The 23,674-nt window shown below is 44.9% G+C and overlaps 1 protein-coding gene across 3 annotated transcripts in view; it reads left to right on the forward strand.

Annotated features, from left to right (window-relative positions):
* The first annotated feature begins 2,196 nt into the window (after positions 1-2,196).
* Smoc1 (SPARC related modular calcium binding 1) overlaps positions 2,197-23,674 on the forward strand; it is a 156,276-nt gene continuing 134,798 nt past the window's right edge. For all 3 annotated transcript variants that reach the window (XM_048362371.1, XM_048362372.1, XM_048362373.1), the window contains exon 1: positions 2,197-2,507. In XM_048362371.1, the coding sequence (XP_048218328.1) occupies positions 2,409-2,507 (99 nt within the window). In that variant the 5' untranslated portion in view covers positions 2,197-2,408. The remainder of the gene's footprint in view (positions 2,508-23,674) is intronic.

Raw genomic sequence — 23,674 nt, forward strand, 5'->3', positions numbered from 1 at the left:
GATCATTCTGAGGAGAAATGAGTCTGGGCATTGTGCTTTCCTCTTCAAATTCAAAGGGTGGTATTTGTTCTATTTTTTATTATATAGTTGATGTACAGTGGGGTTACAGATACGTAAGTCAGGTAATGAGTACAGTACATTTCTTTTTGGACAATGTCACCCCTTCCTTCACTCTTTCCTTGTGTCTCTCTCCTGTCCCCACCCACAAGTTGTATAGTTCATTTTCAATATAGTGTCTAGTGAGTACCGCTGCTGTATTTGTTCACCCTGGAGGATGGTAGGTATAGCTTAACCACTCGGAGGGGTTAACCTACTCTATGTGCTTTAATCTTGGCAACAACTCATGGAGTGCATGCTATCTTTACCCCCATTTTACAGAGGGAGAAAGCGGGACCTCGGACAAGGAAAGTCTTGTTTCAGGTTGTACCACTAGGTGGCAGACCCACGACTGACGAGGCTGCGGAGTGGCTTCGGAGTCCGCGGGATCATGGCCCCAGTCCACAGGAGGGGAAGCCCCGTTCTTGTACAGGTGTTCATTTTGGATTGGGGATCCAAAAGGGCTTTGTTCTCGTCCCAGCATCCAGACCTAGTCTGGGCCTTTTTTTTTTTTTTTTTTTTTTTTTTTTGATAGGAGGAGATGGGGGCCAGGCAAAGCCCTTTAGAAAAGTGACTGACTGCGTGGTGTGGCCGGCAAGGCTGGAAGCCGGTGGGGGGAAGCTTGTTTATCTAATCCGGGAGAAAGCATCCCGGGAGCAGAGCTAATCTCCGTCAGGACCTTCGAGACCAGACGAGGAGCTCAACTCTGGGTTTGCAATCGGGTCGGAGGAAAGAACCCCACCCCACGAAGGCACCGGCCCCATTTCCGTGGAAGTAAAGCAAGGGCTGCGTTTCCACATGAGAAGATAATCACGGATCTGTCCGGGCGAAGGCGCGGGACCACCTTGTGCTGGCGGGAAGCTGCTGGATGGCAGCTGTGACCATTCCCAGGCCGGCCCCGCGCGACCACCCAGCGGGGCCGCCCGCCCCTCCCGACGCACGTGGCCGGCCCCGAGTTGCCAAGTGGCTGCGCCCCGTGGAGATCACCCCCCCTCCCTCCCTCTTTCTCCTTTCTCTCCTCTCTCCGTCTTCTCTCCCCCTCCTCTCTTCTTTCTCCTTGTCCTCTCCCCTTCTCTCTCCTCTTTCCTCCTCTCTCCTCTCCCCCTCCTTTCTTCTTTCTCCCTGTCCTCTCTCTCTCCCCCCCTTCTTCTCTTCTGTCTACTGTCTCTCTCCCCTCCCTCTTTCTCCTTCTTCTCCCCCTCCTCTCCTTGGACCGTCGCGGGGGTCTCTGCCCTCGCAGAGGGCCCCTCCTCATCCACGCTTTGTCTTTCTCCCTGCCTGCGCGAGACCTCGAGCCCCCGGCCCCCGTCTCCCAAGGGCCACCGGAGGCAGCCCCGGGGGTCTCCAGTTCAGAGCTCAGTCGGGATGCCTGGCTTCCCGCTCGGATCGGATGGCGTGTGCAGCGCAGGGCCACACCCACGGGCCCGGCCGGCCGCTCGGTGGACACCCGCTGTGGGACTCGGGTGTCATCCCCGGGGAGCTTCCCGGGGAACAGGGGAGGGCGGCCGCTCCCCATTGCAGCGCGGGTCCCAGCCCACCTGGGAGAGCCACCGGGCCACTCCCCGGGGCGCTCGGCGTGGCGTTGCTACGGCGGGGAAGGAGCTCCCCGCGTCTTTGTGACTTGGCGCTGACATCCGAAAAATGGGGCTTTAAGAGGATTTCCCGTTTCCTTCGCCGGGTGGCTGTGACAACTCGTGCACTTGAGCTAAAAAAAACCAACCAACCAACGACACATGCTGGCGCTCGGGCATCAGCCAGGTGGCCCTTCCGCTGGGTGTCTTCGGCTTCCACGGGGCCCGGGAGCCAAGAGCAAGTAACTTTTTACCCCGGTGACGCTGGGAGCCCGCTCCGAGCCCGGCCCGCGAGCGTCGCTCCTCGGCGTGGGGGGTTGAGCGCCAGACTCCCCTCGTGCGCTTCTCCCATTGGCTTTCACCTGCCAGAGGCGCGGCTGCGATGGGCCTCTCGGCCCGTCAATCATGCCCGTCGAGCCCCGCCCCACCCCTCCCGGGGCTTTATAACGGGAATTCCCATGGCCCAGGCTCCCGCATCCAACCTGCTGCCGCCGCGGCCGGGCCGAGCGCTGCACGCGGGCGCCGCGCTCCGAGCACACGCCCGCGCTCCGGCTCCGGCTCCGGCCTTCGCGGTTCATGACCCTGTCCTCCGGACGCAGCCTCCGCCAGCCTCAACTCGCTGCCCGCTCCCCGCCGTCGCGTGGGGTCCCCGAGTGAAGGAAGGCAGGGGCCTGCGTGCGCCCCTCCCGGTCCCACCCCGCCTACGACCCCGGCCCGGCCCGACCCAGCCCCGCTGGCACCATGCTGCCCGCGCGCTGCGTCCCGATGCTCACGCCCCACTTGCTGCTCCTGTTGGTGCAGCTGTCCCCGGCGGGTGGCCATCGCACCACGGGTCCCAGGGTAAGTGCGTCTCCAGCCGCGCGCCCACCTGCGCGGTGGGAGGTGAGGTCGCTTCGCTGCTCCCGGGTAAGGAGGGAGGAGGGCAAAGGGAGGTGTCAGACTTTGTGTGTCTCCCCCCTTATCCTCCTGAGAGGTTCTTGGAGAAAGTGCTAAAATAAAATTCCAGTGCCTTCCCTCTCTTGCAACCCACCCCCCACCCTCAGAGCTGTCACTGCTGAGCGTTCTTCCCACATCCCTTCTCCGGTGGCATTTTGCTCTAGAATCCCCCCAAAAGGGGCCTCCAGTGCCCGAGGGAACCTTGCCCTGGGCTCAAGTAGGGCGTCCCTGTGGTCTCACTGCACTGGGCCCTGCGCGCTGGCGTTCTTGGCAAGCGGCGGGAGAGGGGGTGATGGGGAGGAGGGACGGGGGGGTGGGAAGGTCTGCCTGGAGAGTTTTAGGTTACCCGCGAGACACACAAGGACCTTGTGTTGTTGTTGTTGAAAAAAAAAAAGTGATTGCTGCTCGTAAAACTCATAGCAGATAATTTTAATGCTCCCTCCCGCTAGCTCGGTCACTGGAGGAGGGGCGGGGGTGGGGGTGGTGAGCTGTGGGGAGGTGGGGAAGAGCTGCGCAGGGTCTTCAAGGGTCTCTTCCCCGGAGTTGGGTGCGGGAAGGTTGAATGGCTACTTCTTGAACCTTGGTCTGATTGGAGTTTATGAACGACCTCAAATGTGCCAATTCTGTGCACAGGACAGGCTGTCCAGGGCATTGTAAAATCTCCTGGAACCCACTGTATTGCATTCATTTCTGGTCTAGATTATTGCTTTCCCTACCCCCTCCAATTGGTCTAATAAAGAATTTCACTGCTTTAAAAAAAAAAAACACAACGTACTGTTAAATCACCGTGTGGTTTGCTTGGCTAAACTTAAGTCAGGCATTCTCTGGCCAAACATCAGTTTCGGTGCAGGCAGGGGTTATTGGGGGTAGCTACTTGTCCCCAAATGGTAGCATCGAGAGTCCTCTTGAAAGTAGAATCTCTATGAAAATAAAGTTAGCCCCTCAACCAACCTTCTTGCCTGGATATCCTTTAGCCTCATTTCCTGGATGGTTAGCACCATTACCACCTGTTTGGATTGTAGTTTCTTTCTTTCCTTTTTCTTTTCTATAGCTTTTGCTATACAAGAATCATCTTTATAGCTGTCCTGGGTGGAGGAAAAGCTTTGCAAAGCCGGATGAACTGAATTGGTTACATCCCAGTCCAGCGATCACTGCGAGATCAGATTTGCAGCCACTTAGGAAAGAAAAGTGTTTGTCCTCAGTGTTGGGCCGGCCCTTGCTTTTATGACCAGATGTGCAACAGCAGCAGTTAAAGTGCAGCAGATTAGATCCAGGGCGTGTCATAAATCCTCGACAGCAGGCATTCCCAAAGCCAGGGCAAGTCCGGGCTCTGGGAGTGACTTTTATGGATGCAGATGAGGATGCCTTTTAAATAAAGCTGCTTGGTTCGATATTAGGACTTGAAGCTCTTAAACTCCGAGGTCAGGCAAGTGAGCCATGGTGTTCTTTCCAATAATTAGGAACAGTCAAGACAGAGATGCAGACCAGAGCACCCCGACTGCAATCTGGATACCCGCCCACAGGAGGGTCGAAAGGAGAGAGGCCCTACGACAAATGGTGGGGGGCTCGTTTGCTGTGGGCCATGTCTTATGTCTCAAACCATATGGCTCTCCTTCGCAGTCTCCTGGAACCAGAGGAAGCCGGTCCTAGGCTGAAAGCTGGGACTTTAGGGGAAACAGAGGTTGGTTAGGCTCCTCTTCCTCTTGCTCTGAGGGGGGGAGACAGAGAGAGAGAGAGAGAGAGAGAGAGAGAGAGAGAGAGAGAGAGAGAGAGAGAGATACATTATATAATCAAAGCTGTCTCAACCTCTTGAGCCTCCTGCCTCTGCCTCTCATGTGCCACAATTACAGGTGAACATTACCTGGCTTCGTCCAACTTCTTTAGTTTACTAATTTTGCTAGATGCAATGGAACAGAAGCCGAAACTGTAAATCGGCTTGTTATAATGGCAACTATTTCTCCTTCTCCCTCTTGCTCTCTTCTTGTTCTCTTTCTTCAACACACATGCACTTACATACATGCACACATGTGCATGTGTGTTTGGAAAGTACTGGGCTGCACATGGAGGCAACCATAGAGCTACTGTTGATGAGAGTCAGCATTTTACAAGAACAAAAATAAGAAGGTAGATCTTTTTAGTGCCATTTTACAGATAGGGAAGCGACTTGGGCTCACTACCTTGCTTGCTTGCACTCCCCCCCCCCCCCCCCCCCGCCCAGTGGGTGGCTGTGGGTGGCGGATCCCAGTCTGTAAGGATATCAAGCTTGTATGCTTTCTATACCCCTCAGCAGCTGCAGGGAGTGTTTATTCAATAAGGGGCACTGTTGGTTCTTGTTGAAGACACAGATGGCTCAATGAGAAAATTCTGAACCCGATGCACCAGGCGAGTCTGCAGAGAAAGTGATAAGAACATCCTTTGGTGCCTGTTTTGATAAAGGGTGATGTTTAAATTCCAACCTATCTCAAAAGACTCCAGCTCCCTTCTATGGCTTTTTTGGTGGCCCAAGAAGTTGTGGCTCCAGTTGCAGGCAGTGAAGCCCTAGGAAGAACAGAAACATCTGGCTTGTTACAGAATTCCCTTTGGGTATCCCTAGATCTCTTCTGTTAATCTTTTGAGCGACAGAGGCTTAAGGATTGGCATCTTTTCCCAGCTGGCTTCCTAGGAAATCGAGAACATGCCCTTTCGGTTTAACTTTATCTGGTTCACTAATTGAGCTCCCCAGAGGCCTAGTAGACTCCAATCCTTGCTCCCTTATTTGCTTCCTGCCTTCCTTCATAAAATTCTTGACATTTGTTTGACTCTGGAAGCCAGCAGCTTTCAAGTATCAGATGGGAGGCTGTGATGTATGAAGCACCTGATTTTGGCCCGGATGGGGAAGGTCTCTTGGCTACCACTTGCCTCTACCTGGGATGCTGGTTAGGATTCTTTTAATTACAGAGCAGGCAGCCATTTCTTTAGTCCTGCACCATTTACTGGAGGGGGGGGGGAGACTCTTCTAGGCTAATAGATTCTGGCTGATGGTCAGGCTAAGTCAACTGCCTGTCATTGTTTAACTGTCTATCTGCTCTTGAAGGTGGGAAATGGGGTGAGAAATAAAATCGTCTTATCTTGTCCAACTATGTATCACCAGAGCTTGGCACAGGACCAAGCACTTGGTAGACATTTACTTTGCCAGTATTTGTGGAGTGAAAAAAAGTAATGCAGCTAATGCATGTTGGACATTGATCCTGAGGCTCCATTCTTTCAATTCTTTAGCATGACTGACGCAAGTAGTGGATTTAAACAGGCTGAGATATTGGAGAAAGCAGAAAGGTCAAGGGTTCTGAGTCAGAAATTGGTTTTTAAATTTTGTTTTAGATTCACTCTTTTTTCTTTCTCCTCCAGCCCTCAAACACAACTCAAACATAAGTCTCTAAAACCTGTTCTATAGTTCTTGACTTGGTTAGAATTGAATTACCTTGAATGATTTCTGCATTTGGTCCTTTCTCTTTTACTTTCTAGTTAATTTTTTTTTCTGATTACATTCTCAGTGTTAGCTTATTCAGGTAATGTCTCTTGTTTTTGTATGGGCTAGCCTTAGACCACAATTCTCCAACCTTTGCCTTCCTAGTAGCTGAGTTTTTTTTACTGCACTATACCACCATGTCCAACCATCCTTGGTCTTCTTGAGTTCTAACTTCTACTAATGCTTCTACAGTGAACATCTTAATATCAGGCTATCATCTTCATCTCCTCCACACCTATTCATCCCTCTCTGGTACTTCATGCATGCTTCTGGCTTGGAAATGGGCAAGCTCTTTGTGGAAAGAATAGAGATCTTACTCATCAGTGGGCTTGTCACATTATAAAGCATTCTGCTAACATGCTTTGAAATGAATTGGATTGTCACCTGGAATACCTAATCTTGCTTAAATATGGTTTTGATTTCTTTTTCTTTTTCTTTTTTGCCAGTTCTGGGGCTTGAAGTCAGGGCCTGGACACTGTCCCTGACCTTCTTTTGCTCAAGGCTACCACTCTACCACTAGAGCCACAGCATCATTTCTGACTTTTTCTGTTTATGTGGTACCGAGGAATCAAACCTAGAGCTTCATGCATGCCAGGCAAGCACTCTGCCACTAAACCACAATCCCAGCCTGGTTTTGATTTCTTTGAAAGTGAGATTTCCGCCGGCCATGGTGGTGCATGCCGGTAATCAACGAGGAGGATGAGGCAGGAGGATCACGAGTTCAAGACCAGCCTGGGCTACATCTTAATAAGAACATAATAAAGATAAAAAAGAAATTAAAAGTGAGGTTTCCGTTTTCAGGTTTTTGTTCTCTATAAAAATAAATGTGTTTTCCAAGGCACTAGTGGCTCATGCCTATAATCCTAGCTACTCAGGAGGCTGAGATCTGAGGATCATGGTTGGAAGCTAGCCTCAGTAGAAAAGTCCAAGAGACACAATCTCCTATTAACCAGCAAAGATCAGAGGTGAGGCTTAAGTGATAGACTTCCATCATGAGCAAAAAAGGCAATCAAGACTGTGAGCCCTTGAGTTCAACCTTTGGCACCAATACACACACACACGCACACACACACACACACACACACACACACTTGCGTGCGCGCACTTGAAGAGCAGGCACCGAGCAATTCCTTTGTGGAGGAGGAAACTGGCGTTAGCCATACCATGGCCTCTTTTGTACCTTGTATTTACTAAAAGTGAAGCAGCATCTAGACTGTATCAGAATCTGGGCCATTGTTCCTTTGTTTTGCCTAGATGCTGTTCCTAAAGTCTATGTGTTCAACAGGAACCTTCTTTTTTCATATATGGAGAGCATTTCATCTGAGTTGCTACTTAAATGGTAAGCCAAGAACCGAATTCAATATTTTGGTTCAGCTGATATGTGAAATTTAAAGAAACAGAATCGAAGCGACTAGCAAGAGGAAACAATTTCTGTAGAATCTCAAAAAATGCAATCACAGTGGCAGAGACTTCGATATCATCTCATCATGTCCTGAATTTGGAGTTCTTCTCCCGTCCCTCACTGCCTTTTGTGCTGAACCAGAGCTTGAACCCAGGGCCTTATATTCTTGCTTGGCTTTCCTTCCACATGGTTGATGCTCTACCACTTGGCCATGACCTTCAGTCTGGATCTTTGTTGATAGTTAATTGGAGATAGAGTCTTGAGGACATTTCTTCCTGGGCTGGCTTCTGTGATCTTTGTATATCAATCTCCTGAGCAGCTAGGATCACAGGTGTGAGCTACTAGTATCCAGACTTGAGGTTGAATTTCTTATGGCCCAGTAATTCCCATGCCATAAGGGAAATTATACCTAGGAGGAGGCATGCAGCTCTTTTCACAATACAAACCTAGAAGGAGCCGGACTGCCTTTTAGAGGGAGAGTGGATGAATAAATTGTCATCAGCTCACATCAGTGGAGAATTATACTCAACCAAAACAACTGAGACATACAAAAATGTGAATGAATCTTGGCAATATAATATTAAGTAAAAAGTGTACTAAGGAATGACATCTTTTATAAACTTACAGATAACTAAAATAAAAAATGAAGCAATCCATATAGCTACAAGAAGATGATCTGAAAAGAAAATCAAAGTAATGGTGGACATGATTAAGGTGCAGTCAGGCAAGGCAGAGTGGTAGATTGGTGGAGAACCTATAAGGTTAATGTGAGTTAGGTCAAAAATTTCCCTTTGTGGTAAGAAGAGGGGTGACTTTAAAGATATCTGCCCATTTTTAAAGTTCTCATGGCTGATGAAGTTAAAAAAAAGTAGATCCTGTATAAATCAATGTTGAGTGTGTCATAAACCAATTCAATTATTTGCACCTGAGGCCAGATGAACAAAAATTCTTGGGGTTAGGGAAGCCTTCCTTCCTTCCTGCTTCTCAGTCCTACTTCTAGATGTGAATGGGGTCCTATCCAAGATACTCCATTGGGCAATGGTCATTGTTTCCATTAGTGTGTATGTGTGTGGTGGTATTGGGGTTTGAACTCAGGGCCTGGAGGCTATCCCTTAGCTTTTTCTCTCAAAGCGGGCACTCTACTATTTGAGCCATAGTTCCACTTATGGCGGTTTCCTGGTTCATTAGCCATAAGAGACTCATGGATTTTCTTGCCTATGCTTTGAACCATGGTTCCCAGATCTCAGCCTCCTGAGTAGCTGTGAATACACTGTGAGACACTGGCACCTGGCTGACGATTGTCTTTTGTTGGCCAGGTAGACCTAGAGCAGGCCCAGGTCTTGGCATAAGTATTGGCATCGGCTGGCTGAAGCTAACAGGCAATGGGCAATCTTTCCTGTTCTTTGCTCAGTGAATCAACCTGGTGTACGTGAACCCCCAGACCTGCCCAGTAGAGTGGCTCAATAGCTGATGGGGTTCAGAAGTCATATTTGCCAGTGGGGGTGGAATTAGAGGGTGGAGGCATGAGGCTTGTTTCTAGTTTGACACCTATCTGCCTTCTACCTTCTTTGCAGGGGCTGGTGTGGGGTGCACAGCTCTGCATAGCAAGTACAGAACAGTCTTTCTCTCCAAACCACATAGAGATTTATTGTTCAGGCAGCCAAATGCTGGCAATGCTGCCAGTGGTGGGGCATGTCAGCATGGAAGGCCCCTCCTTCTGTGTTTGTCACCGCTGAGCTGTTTGGGAGAGGACAAGGGTTGAGTTGCTGATGAGAAATTGATTGGAGCTGCTGGCGGGGCCTACTGGACAGGGCTAGCATTGTGCATTCTACGTGCTCTGCATGGCCTAGAGTCACTGAGGGGATAGGAGAACTGGTTCTCTACAAACACATCCAGCTGTTTCCACAGGGACTCAAAGCGACACCAGTCATTGTAGCAACTAATTGAGTTTTCCTTTGCAACTGACATCATTCTGGACTAATTGTTCAATCACACATTAACCTTCCCTTTGGCCACCGTGGAACTCTGTGAATTTTCAGACATTGTTTCAGTTCATTTCAGCCTCTTCCTTGTGGTGGGGAAGAGAGGCAGAGAGAGACAGCCTCTACACAGGGAAGGCAGCTCTGGGCTCAGTGGAGCCTGACCGCAGATTGGGAGGACCAGGACAGAGTGAGGTCCCATGAGAATGTGTCAGGTGCATTGAAGCCAGATGAATACACTGCTCATGCCAGCAGCCTTACCCCTCCTCCTTGAAAAAGCAGTTCACACTGCAGCATTGTCAGTCTATGAAGTATTATTATTGTTATTATTATCTATGAGCAGTGAAAAAATACTAGATCCACTTCCTAGAATGGCTTATTTTTAGGACTAGATATGTATTTCTAAGACAATGCTGGGAGTTTTCAATAAAGTTTGTGAATGTTTATGGGTCTATCTATTTTTGAAAAATTCTGTACAGCCCCTGGAGGAAGGGACACAAAAATAGGTAATAAGTAAGTGAGGTGGGAAGTGTTGTAAAAGAATGTAAATTACTCCTTCTGGTATGCAGTGTTGCTGCCTTGCTTAAAAACAATGTCCCAGACATATGCAAGGGCAGAAAATTAGACCTGCACTGTCCTATATATTAGCCATATGCGGCTATTAGAGGAAATGTGGCTAGTAGAACTGAGGCTAGTGGCCACTCAATAACTAGCATTGATCTCTACCCAGTGTGCTCAGCCTATCCTTACCTCCTGTGATGGCCAAGTTTCCAGCTGCCTAGAACCATGCCCTGATCTCTCCTTCCCTTCCCTTTCTGTCCCTCACAATCTTGCCAATGGTTTGAAAAGTCCCGTGCTGCCTCTAATCCTCTGAGATCACCTTCCCTGCAGTAGTGTCAAATCCTTTCAGCTTCTTGTGCTTTGCCTCCTCCCATGACAGTTTGTGTCCCTACCTTCCCTGGGGGCCAGATCAGCAGAGGTAGCTTCAGGTGTGGATGCAGAGTCAGCTTACTATCAGAACCTGCTCCTCTGAGCCTGGCCTAGTCATTAAACTTCTTGGCCTTTCAGATCTCTGGTTTGTGCAGTGGAGGTTACAGAATCTATATCCCCAGGAGGGCGGCAGCGGCTAATGTTCACTGCATTCCCTTCCTTTGGCTGTAGTGACAATTTATCCAGATTTAATAGTTTAAACTATGCCAAGTTTTACAGATCATAAGTCCAACGAGAGTTTCAATGAGCCAGCAACTCCGAGTTTCTCACAGGGGGCTTTAGTGGAGAATCTATTTTCTTGCCTTTTTCAGTTTCTAGAGGCTGCTTGTGTTCTTTGCCTCATGGAATGAACCAGTGGCTCCACTGTCAGAGCCTGCAATGGCCGGTCAGGTCCTCTCTCTCTCCCCCACATCTCTATTACTAAAGACCCTTTTGATTATAACATGTTGATTTGGATAACGTAGATGAATCTTATTTTAAGGTTACTTGATGAGCAGATTTAATTCTGTTTACAACCTAATTCCTGGTCATGTAACATGACATTTTTAGGGCTAGAACATGAACACCTTTGGGGTCTAAGACCCTCCCCCCGAATGTTTATGTATGTATGTACATATTTATTTATTTAGTGCTGGTACTGGAGCTTTATTGCTCAAGGAGAGTGCCTATGGCTTTAGCCACACCTCTACTTTTGGCTTTTTGGTGGTTAATTGGAGATAAGAGTCTTATGGACTTTCCTTGCTCAGAGTGGCTTTGAACTGTAATCCTCAGATCTTAGCCTCCTGAGTATTACAGGCCTAAGCTTGACTTCCTCCCATTTTTATTAAAGATCTAGTACACTATCTGTACTAGGAAGTATCATGCACATGGAAAGTACATGAAAATGGAAGCATTCTTATGACTTGCATCAGCTTCTTTTTTGTTTTTTGCCAGTCCTGGGGCTTGAACTCAGGGCCTGAGCACTGTCCCTGGCTAGCACTCTACCACTTGAGCCACAGTGCCACTTCCGGCTTTTTCTGTATATGTGGTGCTGAGGAATCGAACCCAATAGAGATGATATTAAATGAGACCGATACATGCTTCATGCATGCTAGGCAAGCACTCTACCACTAAGCCATATTCCCAACCTCGCATCTGCTTCTTTTACAGCGTAGGACTGTTATGGAGAAGTGGCTTATTTTCTTTATAGACTCCATCTTTGCCCAAGAGCAGGTGCTTAGTAAATGTTTATTGAATAATGGAATTTTCAATAAATGCAGATGTTTTCTCTCCTAATAAAGGTATATTGGACAGTAAAAAGAAGTAAAATGCAAGCCAGAATATACGAACACCTTTGTGCAAAAGAAGTTGGTGTTGTGTAGAAAACAGGTAGATTACAGGTCATGCTTTAGTGGTGATTATCATGGGTATGCCTAATTTCCATGAGCTGGATTTTAGCAGTTCTTAAGCTAATTCTGTTTATAATGCACATCTTTTGATCTTAGAGGAAAATAATGGATCCTTTAAACATGTATGATTGAAAAACACCACCAGACCTGTCTCAATCTGGTGTGATTCTTAACCTCTAGATCTAGTCTACATCAGATTCAACTGGCTGTATTCATGTTGGACTGGCTTTTAGAGCTAGTAACTATTAGCGCCAGGCCTGCCACTTCTTTTCAGTTGGCTTTGAACTCAGTCTGCTTGAAAGGAGCGTTTTCAATTAACCTCAGCAGGACATAACTGTAAAAAATATATTTATTGCTGCTGGTGGGAATATAAATTAGTACAATCACTTTGTAGAATTATACTTGAAGCTGTATGCACTTCTTGTTTTTTTTTTTTTTTTTTTTTTTTGGCCAGTCCTGGGCCTTGGACTCAGGGCCTGAGCACTGTCCCTGGCTTCTTCCTGCTCAAGGCTAGCACTCTGCCACCTGAGCCACAAGCGCCCCTTCTGGCCGTTTTCTAGATATGTGGTGCTGGAGAATCGAACCTAGGGCCTCGTGTATCCGAGGCAGGCACTCTTGACACTAGGCTATATCCCCAGCCCCTGTATGCACTTCTTGACCTTGTAATTCTGCTCTGTTATATACCCTAGAGAAATGCACCTAAATGCCTATGAAGAGACATGTGCAGGGATGTTCATAGCAGCATTCTTTGGTGCTAGAAAAACATTGGAAATGAGTTAAATGTCTATCACAGGAGAATAGGACAATATATTGTGGCACAGCACATCCAAATAATAGACTACTATATAGCACTGAAAACAACTACCTAAAGCTATGCTTAGTGTGCATGAACAAAAAGTGAGTGAAAAAAAGGCAAATTTTGGAAGAATGCATACATCATATTACTATATACATAAACATTGAAAGTATGCAAAAACTATCCATTGCTTAGGGGTACAAGCAGATGTGAAAATGTCTGAGCAAAATTTAAGCAATGTTCATGGTTATCCTAGGATGAAAGGATGAGGGAGGAGAAGAATACGGAGGGATGGATAAAAGACATAAAAGTAATGCTTTTATTTTTAAAGTGGGTGATTAGTCGAGGGTTTTTTAAATTAAAAATTTTTTATGTATGCTGAGTAAAACATAATGAAGTTTGAATAAAGGATTAAAGCACATTAAATATGTTCAAATAAAGGTTTTTTTCTTTTCTTTTCTTTTTCTGATGCCAATTGTAGGGCTTGAACTCAGGGCCTAGGTGCTGTCCCTGAGCTTTTTTGCTCAAGGCTAGTGTTCTACCACAGCTCTGCTTCTGGATTTTTGGTAGATAATTGGAGATAAGAGTCTCACTGACTTTCCTGCCTGAGTTGGCTTTGAACTGTGAACCTCAGATCTCAGATAGGATTACAGGTGTGAATCACCAACTCCAGTCCAGTGAGGTTTTGTTTAGAAGTGGTGTTTCTGTGAGGCTCCTCTGCTAAGTTGTGTTCATCCCATGTCTCTTCTCTTTGGAAGGACATGCCCAGTGATGTTCAACTCAACCTGCAGCCCTTCTCCTCTCCTACCCCTTGGATCTGCTAGCCGCCTCCCTGTAGCTTTCCTGAGACCCTGAGGCCATGCCTCCTTCCCTGAGCGCAGAGCCTGGTGCAGGCCACTGCTCCCTTGCCCATCCCATGTCGTTCGGGTGTCTTATAGTTAGAGTCCCTTCCTGTGAGTCCCAGGCTTCTCTTCTATGTGCTTGCTCTCCCTGGATGGTTATGAATGAAGTCCATTATTTTCTCAGTTATTATTTACCATTCATTTCAGATTTTCAGAGTTGTTAAATAAAAACCCAAGATGCCAGGTTAAATCTGAATTGCAGATACAGATGCTATGTTAGTATAAGTATGACTCTAAAAACCGTTTAGTGCTGGGATGTAGCTCAGTGGCAGAGTGCTTGCCTAGTAAGTACCATGTCCTAGGATCTATCCCCAGTACCAAAAATGAAAAGACAAAAGAAATTAAATTAAAAAACCACACCCACACCACAGTTTATCATTTACCTGAAATTCAAATTTAATTGAATATCCTCTGTTGTAACTGAAAATCCTACATTAATTCCTTTTGTCTTATGAATTATCTGCCTAGATCTATGTTTGTTGATCATTGTTTTTGCGAATTAAAAAGTAGAGATATTAATGGCTAATGCCATTCTTAGTATATGATATTAAAAGGTGATGATTTGAAGTACTAAAATCTTACATCCTTATGTAGTTAACATATGTAGCTTCTTTCACTTTAGGCTGAGCAAAGACTTTTCTTTTTAAGATTATGGAAACTAGAGTGAATAAGTTTCTGAAGATTTGAGCTGCATAAATAGCAACAACTGCTTTACACACAGATCAACTATTGTTTGCTATGAATTTGTACAGCATTTTCTGTGTGTAGTCTTCTTAACACAACACTGTGGAACATGCCTGTGTTTTAGAAGTTCCTGGAAATGATGTGTCAGCTGGAAGTATTCTGTGAAATTTACATAAATAGGATTACCTAGTGACCAGGCTTACTCTGGAAATGACCATTAAGATTTTGGCAAAGAATTAAGACTATCTTCATCTTTAAATCCTTTCCACTCATTAAGAAAACCTTTTTTTTTAAATACTGGTCCTGGGGCTTGAACCCAGGGCCTGGGCACTGTCCCCAAGCTCTTTTTGCTCAAGGTAGTGCTCTACCACTTGAGCCACAGCTCCACTTCTGGCTTTTTGGTGGTTAGTTGGAAATAAGAGTCTCATGGACTTTCCTGAAAGCCCTGGCTGGCTTTCAACTGTGGTTCTCAGATCTCAGTTTCCAAGTTGTTAGGATTATAGGTGTGAGCCACTGGTACCTTGTAAAAAGCTTTTTTTTTCTCTTTAAGACATGAAACTTGGGTACATATGCACAATGGAATTCTATGCCTCTATCAGAAAGAATGACATTGCCCCATTTGTAAGGAAGTGGAAGAACGTGGAAAAAAATTATACTAAGTGAAGTGAGCCAGACCCAAAGAAACATAGACTCTATGGTTTCCCTCATTGGAAATAATTAGTACACATTTCAGATAATCCTAGCAGAAGATCACAATAGCTCAATAGCTATGTACATATGAACACATAAGATGATGCTAAGCAAAATGAACTCCAAGTTATGGAAACAAGTGGTTTATCGTTGTTGTTATTGTCAACATACTATGTGAAAACATGCCTTTTTCTTTCTTCCCCATGGTTTTACCCTTGATGTCACTGTAACTGACTTTGGTACCCTGAATATTGTATATAGTGTATTGGAACTAGGGAAGGGAAGGGGAATATCAAAATGGAGAAACAAAGGATAAAAGGCGAACCAATGAAACAGCAATACTTACAAAACTATATAGTGTAAACCAACTGTATAACTCATGGAGGAGGAGGGAAAAGGGGAGGAGGGTAGGCATGAGGGGGATGAGGGAGGAGGAAACAAGTTGGATAAGAAATGTAAGCACTGCCATACATATAAAACTGTAACCCCTCTGTACATCACTTTGACAATAAATAAATAAGTTTTTAAAAAAGACATGAAACTTCCAAATATGTGCACACGAATCACAGTTTAACAAATTCCTGTGGGACCTTACGCAGCTTCAACAACCACCACTCACAGTCTCATTTTTTTCCACTATCCTTTTTAGTTCTCAGCCCAGATTATGTGGAAGCAAACTGGAATTTTATCTTACCATCTATAAACATTTTCTTAGACAGATGGGCCCTGACTTGTTTTACTTAAGAAATTTTTTTCAATGGTCAAAAGCCATAGGCTTTTACTTCAAATTTTAATTTGGGGCTGGGTTCCAGGGTCTCACACCTGTAATCCCAGCTACTTAGGAGGCTGAGATCTGAGGATCATGGGTTGAAGCCAGACCAGGCAAGCAAATCCAAGAGATTCTTACCTCCAATTAACTAGCAAAATGGTGGAAGTAGAAGTGTGGCTCAAGTGGTAGTCAGCCTTGCATAAAAAAGTTAATTGAGAGCATGAGGTCCTGAGTTCAAGCCCCAGTACCAATACACACACTTACACAGATGGAGGTCTTATACATACTTCTGGTGGATTAATATGTACTTCCACTAGGAGCTATGTGACATAAGTGTTGCCAATACCCTTAATGATCATTGTTCATTTACTGAATTATTATCTTTTCTCTTTCTCTTTCTTTCTTCCTTTCTTCCTTCCTTCCTTTCTTTCTTTCTTTCTTTCTTTCTTTCTTTCTTTCTTTCTTTCTTTCTTTCTTTTTCTTTCTTTCTTTCTTTCTTTCTTTCTGTCTTTCTTTCTTTCTTTCTGTCTTTCCGTCTTTCTCTCCTTTCCTTCCCTTCCTTCCTTCTTCCCTTCCTTCCTTCTTTCCCTCCCTCCCTCCCTCCCTCCCTCCCTCCCTCCCTCCCTCCCTCCCTCCCTCCCTCCCTCCCTCCCTCCCTCCCTCCCTCCCTTCCTTCCTTCCTTCCTTCCTTCCTTCCTTCCTTCCTTCCTTCCTTCCTTCCTTCCTTCCTTCCTTCCCTTGTTTCTCTCTCTCTCTCTCTTTCTCTCTCTCTCTCATTAAAAAAAAACCAGTCTCAGACCCATGTTGACTTGAGATCTTCCTCTAAGTAGTACAGAGTGCTGGGATTACAAATGTGTGCTACTATGCCCAGTTAATTCATTGATTTTCTTTTAAAACAATGACTATAACAGGCCATCTAAGCTTTCTGTGACATACATTGCTACCATCTTCCCTGTCTCTCTTGCCCAAGAAGGGCACAGAGGAGAGCTCTGGTGTCAACCTCCCTCTCTCAGATGGCTCTGGGAGAGGATACAGAGATGCTTTCCTGAGTTCTTGGCTGGGCAGAGGTTTCTGTTTAAGAGGTAAGAACATGGGAGGTATGCTGTACTTTCTGGTGCTAATTGAGAGGCCTTTTAGGTATAACTAGATCAGCTTTGTGAGGTCTTTGGTTTGTTTCTATTAGTTGGGAGCTTCTAGTACAGAAACACAGATAACACACTTTTGAGCTGATTTATGCAAGGAAGAGGACTCATTTGGTTGAAGTAACAGCAAGGACTGATGTAAGGCAGGGGTGCTGGACTGAATTGTCTTCTGCAAATTCATATGGGTGTTGAAGCCTGATGCCCCCAGAAACCAGAATAAGACTATGGAGCTAGAACTTTTATGTTTTTTATTATAAATTTGTGTCATTTAATATTATGGCACGTGTGTGTGCATATAAATAAACACCATATGTTACCTTGTTATTGTGAACAACTTTTATGTTTATATATCAGTAAAATTTAAGTAAAAATAGGTTTTAAGTTGGGTGCCAGTGGCTCATGCCTATAATCCTAGCAACTCAAGAGGCTGACATCTGAGGATTGTGGTTCAAAGCTAGCCTGGGTAAGAAAGTCTGTGAGATCCCCCCCTCTTTTCTTTTTTTTTTTTTGCCAGTCCTGGGGCTTGAACTCAGGGCCTGAGCACTGTCCCTGGCTTCTTTTTGTTCAAGGCTAGCACTCTACCACTTAAACCACAGGACCGCTTCTGGCTTTTTCTGTTTATGTGGTGCTGAGGAATCGAACCTAGGGATTGTTGTATGCGAGGCAAGTACTCTACCACTAGGCCATATTTCCAGCCCTTTCTGAGACTCTTATCTCCAATAAACTACTAAAGAAGCTGGAAGTGGAGCTGTGGCTCAGTGGTAGAGTGCTAGCTAGCCTTTAGCAAAAGAAGCTCAGGGACAGTGCCTGGGCCCTGAGTTCAAGCCCCCAGATGATATAAGAAAAAAAAATCTAAAAATTGACTGAAAAACTTAGACAGTAATAATGAGATAGAGCCTTTACAAAGGTGATCAAGGTTAAATGAGACTATCTTTGGTGGGATCTACTCCAATTTGATCAAAGTCCTTATAACAAGCGATCAGGATACACAGAGAGACATGTGGGGCATGGGAGTCTGAAGAAAGGCTGACAGAGATGGCCATCTACGCGCTGAGGAGAGAGGCTCAGAGGACACCAACCCCCAGTACCTTAACAATGGACTTACACCCTCCAGAGCTATGAGGAAATGGATTTCTGTTGTTTGCAGTCTTTTCTTATGGTAGCTCTTGCAAACTAACTCAATGGCTTTATGGATTGGTTTGCTTCCATGGCCTCTCCCTTCTGTCTTTTGTTTTTGTCCAAATTCCAGCCTCCCACATGGTGGCAAATGGCTGCAGTGGTTAGGTGCTTCATATCTCAACACCATACTTCCTAGAAGAGCAAGAGAATTTTCTTCCAGTAGCTCTCTCAGAGAGGGAGAGTCTTCATTTCTGGATGGCCTCAGAACACTTAGCTCTTGCTTATGATCCAGTGTGGCTCAGATGCCTGTTCTTCTAATTCGTCCCACTGTCCAGGAGAATGTTATGTGTGAGTTCCATAGACCCATGGCTGTGGCTGGGTAGGGAGAGGATTTCCCACTTTACTGCTTTTTTTTTTTTTTTTTTTTTGCACATGGATACTAGACAAGCTAGGAGAGCAGCACCCTGTTTAGTTGAAACTCAGAGCATAATGCAGTGGTGGGTAGGATATGTGCTGGTGTTCAGAGCCCAGCACGGGGGCCCTTCTTTTACTGTGTGGCCAGTTCCTTCCTCAACTAAATAGCCTCAGTTTAACTGCAGTGCAGATCATCTAAGTATAGCTGCTGATGGGAAAAAGAAAACATAGCTGGGTGCTGGTGGCTCAGGCCTGTAATCTTAGCTGCCCAGGAGGCTAAGATTTTAGGACTGAGGTTCAAAGCCAGCACTGGCAGACAAATCTGTGAGACTTACCAGCAAAATGCCATAAGTAGAGGTGTATGTTTCAAGCGAGTGCTGCCTTTGAGCCACAAAGCCAAATAAGGACTTGAGGCCCTGAGTTTAAACTCCAGTTCTGAGGAGAATAAAGGAAGTATGAAAGAAAGAAAAAAGAAGAAGAAAGAAAGGGAAAAAAAAGAAAAGGAAAGGAAAAAGAAGGAAGGAAGAGAGAGAGAAAAACCACACAAAAAGCACATGTGAAATACCATGGTGACACCCCTTGGTGCAATTAATACACATTAAAAATGGAACCCTTGGTGCAATTAATACACATTAAAGAAAAAGAGTGACAGGAAAATAAAACAGGCTGTGTTGGAGGGGGTGGATACCAGCAGAAGGGGGTTGGGCTACCAGGGGAAGTGACTGAGGACAAATGTGGAGGTAGTCCTTGGCCTGCTTGCAAACACAACAATAAAATCTGTAGAAATTGTTTTGAGAATGGAGGAAGGAGGGGGGAGAGTGATAGGTGGGGTGAAGCTGATTGGGATACATTGTATACCTGTGTGGAAACAGTCACAATGAAACATCCTTTGTAAATCTAACTATTCTAAAAAACCCAAAACCTAACAAAATGAAACATCCTCCCCCTCCAAAAAAATCCCCAACAAAAACCTACAAAGAGTTTTGAAACTTTTGGAGTAGAATAAATGAGCCATATGAAGATGATCCCAGAATTCTGATCATCTAAGCCAGCATTTAGAGGATTCCCGCTGAGGCCTTTCCTTTATCATGAGGTTGGGGACCGTCCTGAGTCCTCAGAACAGAACCCAGACCCCCTCCCTTCATGACTTTTCCCTTCAAAGATGCCCTGGAACACTTAGGAAGGTGGCAGAATTCCAGCCAAAGGGAGGAAATAGCTTGCATTTTTATGGAGGATTGTGTTTCTGAGTTGCCTTTGGCCAGTTCAGCCATTTCCAGTGGTTGGGACATGGGGCCAAAACCTCAGGACATGTGGAATCTTCACCGTTCGTGCCACCTGATTTTAAGTGCATTTCTTGAATTCCCATTCCCCTCAAAGGGGCCAGTTTCTGGGTTCTGCCAGCACTGGAAGTTTCAGTTAGAAGCAGAGGGAACAAGTGGTCACAGTCTGAAGATGTCAAAGTAGATCTTGGTGTCAGACTCACAGAGCTTGCTAGTAGCCACGAGACCAGTGCAGACATGCACCAAGCTGAATGGGTAGTGGGTCTGGAGTGGAGAGGCTGTGTTTGATGGTTTGGTGGTTTTTCTTAAACAGGGTCTAGAAGTATTCAAGAACTCCTCTGTGGATACTGCCTGTCCCTCTGGCAGTGCCTTCAGAAAGCCTTAGGGATACATCATCTCCATCCTTCTAAGTCTTCTCCCTCACTTTGAGGACCATGTACCTGCTCTGTGGCCCCGCTGTTGCCATTTGTACCTTTCTTTCCTTAGAACTGCATCTGCTTTGAGCTTTGAGAATAAAATGTTATCTCATCTCATTGCTGGGTGGCAGGGAGATCAGAGCTGCTACGGCTGGACTCGCTACTCTCTGGCCCACACAGAAGGCAGTATAGCTCAGTGGTCTGGGGCAAGAGTGACTGGGGACTGGGTCACAGTCCTGCTGTTTCCTAGTGGCATGGTCATGAGCAAATTAAGCTCTACCTTCAGCTTTTCAGTTTTGGAAGACAGAGTCTTAAGCTCAGAGCTTCTTTCCTCTGTCCTGCTCAGTCTATTAATTAACACATTTGAGGCATTCTTTACTTCTGTTACAGTATCTTTTGATCTTCTGCATTTCTTTTTGATTCTTTCTTCAATTTTCCATTTCTCTGCATTAATTACTCATCTGCCCTTGCATGCTTGCCCCTTCCATTGGAACCATTTCTATATTGATCAGAGTTTAAGAACTTCTTTATCTGATCATTCTAACTCTGACATATTTAAGTCGCATCCTGAAGCTTGCTCTGTCTTTTCAAACTGTGATTTTTGCCTATTAGAATGCCTTGCAGTTTTTTTTTTTTTGTTAAGAGATAGCCATATTGTACCGGGTAAAAACAAGACTCCTTGCAAGTTCACCACATCTACTTTTATTCATACACATACACACAGATACACATGCACACACAGATACACATATATGTGTTCAGTAGTGGATCATGGAAACTTCTTTCCAGTTACTGCTCAGTTAGGTGATGGTTTTTCGCAAATGTCAGTGTGGAGGGAGCCTAGGAGGAGAGCAGAGCAGACCAGCTGCATCTTTTCATACCAGCTGTAGCCACTACTTAGTCTGTAAGGGATATGGCTGAGGGTAGGGACTGTGATCTACTTACATGTTGTCGCATAGAACACAGAACCACGTACAGTACAAAGCTGGTGTTTTCTATTATCCAAATCAACAAACTCTGAAAACATTGAGCGCATTATTAGTCTTTGTTAGCTATGTGTTCTAGGCACTGGGGAAAACAGAACCAAACAGGGAATAAGAGAATCTCCAAGCTTATGAAACTGTAGGGAATAAAGAAAGGCTGAAGACACTGACATGACTCTTATTGTGTGCTGTGTACTCACCTAAGCCTTTTACTCAGACTAACCCATTTTATTCTTTTGTTTTAAAGTTAAAACAGAAGTTTAATTTGTTATTGGTCTGTCTGCCTGTCCCCATTTTATTCTTAAGACAAAGAAGGTGTTGTTACTATCTTCATTTATAGATAAGGACACTGAAGCACAGAAAAGCCCATTGACCTGAGATGCTCACTTTGGGTGACAGGATATTTACTCATGATGCAAATATGAAAGAAAAGGACATGTTCTTGTCCATCCAAAGACTCTCCCCTTGTATTAATCACAAAAATCCCAGCAATATGCTATTTCCCTGAGCCAAAGCATGGTGTGGTGTGGTGTGCGTTACCGTAAAGTGTGTTCTTGTGCTCCAGCTACTGATCAGGCTAGATAATTCTTAGACACATTAGCTTAAGACTGCTTCTTTAAGCTAAAATTGCAGTAGGGAATAAAATCTATCAGGCAATATATGGAATGCCTAGCCTGTGCATCTGTCATTTAAAAGAATCTGAATGATTATAAATTTCATTTGTTCTTTCTGGTAGCTACTTACTCAATACCAAAATAAACTCCAGAGAAGAAAAAAGCATTTGGAAATGTCTAGCCTCTCTTCTCCCAGAGTTATGTTCATGTCTAGGGGTAGAATAGCATCTTGTTTGTGAGTTGAAGCTGACCCTACATGGACATGAAATTGGGAATCTTGATGAGGCAGCAGTAGTCCTAAAAGGAAGGACCTCCAATTCCACAAGAGACCAATGTTTAAGGGCCACATGTAACTATTATAACTATGCAATAACAATTTGAAAATGACATTCATCACAATGTATTATATTCATAAACTGCATTGTTAAATGATGACATTTTGTACAATGACCTAAAGTTAATAAAATTGTATCCAGAATTATATCTTTATTTATTAATTAAGATTTTGGTCTTTTAGGATTTAATACTTGGGGAAATTTAGACTTTAGAGATCTTGTAGGATTTCAAAGTTGAGATTATGGTGTTTGGTATTATAACTTCTAGGATTATGATTATTACATTAGTCAGCCTTCTGCCACCATGGCAATAACCTGAGATAACTCACAAAGAGAAAAAGTTTATTTAGGCTCATGGTTTTAGAGGTTCTATTTCATCGTTGGACAGGGGATTTGGAGAAGGGTATTGGATGGAGATGGTGGGAAGGATATAGGAGAGAAACCACTCACTCCATGGCCAAGAAACAAAAGAGGAAAAAGAACGAGGCCCTTTAGGGTAAACCCCCAATAACTTAGGGACCTCCCATAAGGCCCTACCCTCTCAGCATTTCCAATATCATCACCCTGGGGACCAAGATTTTAACATATGGGCCTTTGGGGGGGAATTCTACATGCAGACTATAACAAGGAAAAAACCCAAAGGTAGGTAGTCCAGTAGAAATCAGTACAAGCCCAAGAGTTTTCAAAGAGGTGGACTGAGGCTGGGGATATAGCCTAGTGGCAAGAGTACCTGCCTCGGATACACGAGGCCCTAGGTTCGATTCCCCAGCACCACATATACAGAAAACGGCCAGAACCGGCGCTGTGGCTCAAGTGGCAAAGTGCTAGCCTTGAGCGGGAAGAAGCCAGGGACAGTGCTCAGGCCCTGAGTCCAAGGCCCAGGACTGGCCAAAAAAAAAAAAAAAAAAAAGAGGTGGACTGGGTGGACTGCTAAGGTATAGTCACCTTACTACTTTGCTTCAGAACTTTCAGGCTTTGAGCTGAATCAGAGCTGTAATTAGGAAGGCATTTGGTTATTATTTCTTTTATTCATTCATGGCTCATTCATTTACTTATTTGTTGTGGATGGTGGAATTTATGCAGGTTACACTATTGTACTTGGGGATGCAAACATCTGAGGTGGTGTGGGAGTTAATATTTTACTAATGGCATACATCTGCCTAGTCATCTCTCAGCCTTCATGTCGTGGTGGCCCAGTTATTTCCAAGATTTTTAAGTTGTTCTGTGATGGGGCTGTGGGAGGGAAGAGGGAAGTGGTATTTAATTTAGTGGAAAACCATAGAATTAAAAAGACAAAGCATTCTGATTCTTATTAGGGTGGGAGAATCTTAGGGAACAACTTGACAAATGTCTTAGAAAAGACATCTTTTGCCAGACTTAAGAATTGTGCAAGTACATGTTGCACAAGGCTTTGTTCTACATCTTTTTCTTTTTTCCAGACTCATAGCAAGCTATTCAGTGGTGTGCACACCACCCTGCTGTGTTACTGGGATTTGTCAGCTGGCAAAGTTGTGAGTTCCTTGCAAGAAGGAAACTCAGTGCTTTCTGTGGCATTTTTTTTTCTTTTTTGCTCTGTCACCAGCCTATTGTTGGAAACATCTGTTGTTTTGGTCTGCCTTGCATCTATTTTCTTTCCTGAAGTTAGACTCTTTACTTTCCTGTA

This window comes from Perognathus longimembris, chromosome 14 (assembly GCF_023159225.1).
Source record: "Perognathus longimembris pacificus isolate PPM17 chromosome 14, ASM2315922v1, whole genome shotgun sequence".
In the NCBI taxonomy this organism is placed as follows: Eukaryota; Metazoa; Chordata; class Mammalia; order Rodentia; family Heteromyidae; genus Perognathus; species Perognathus longimembris.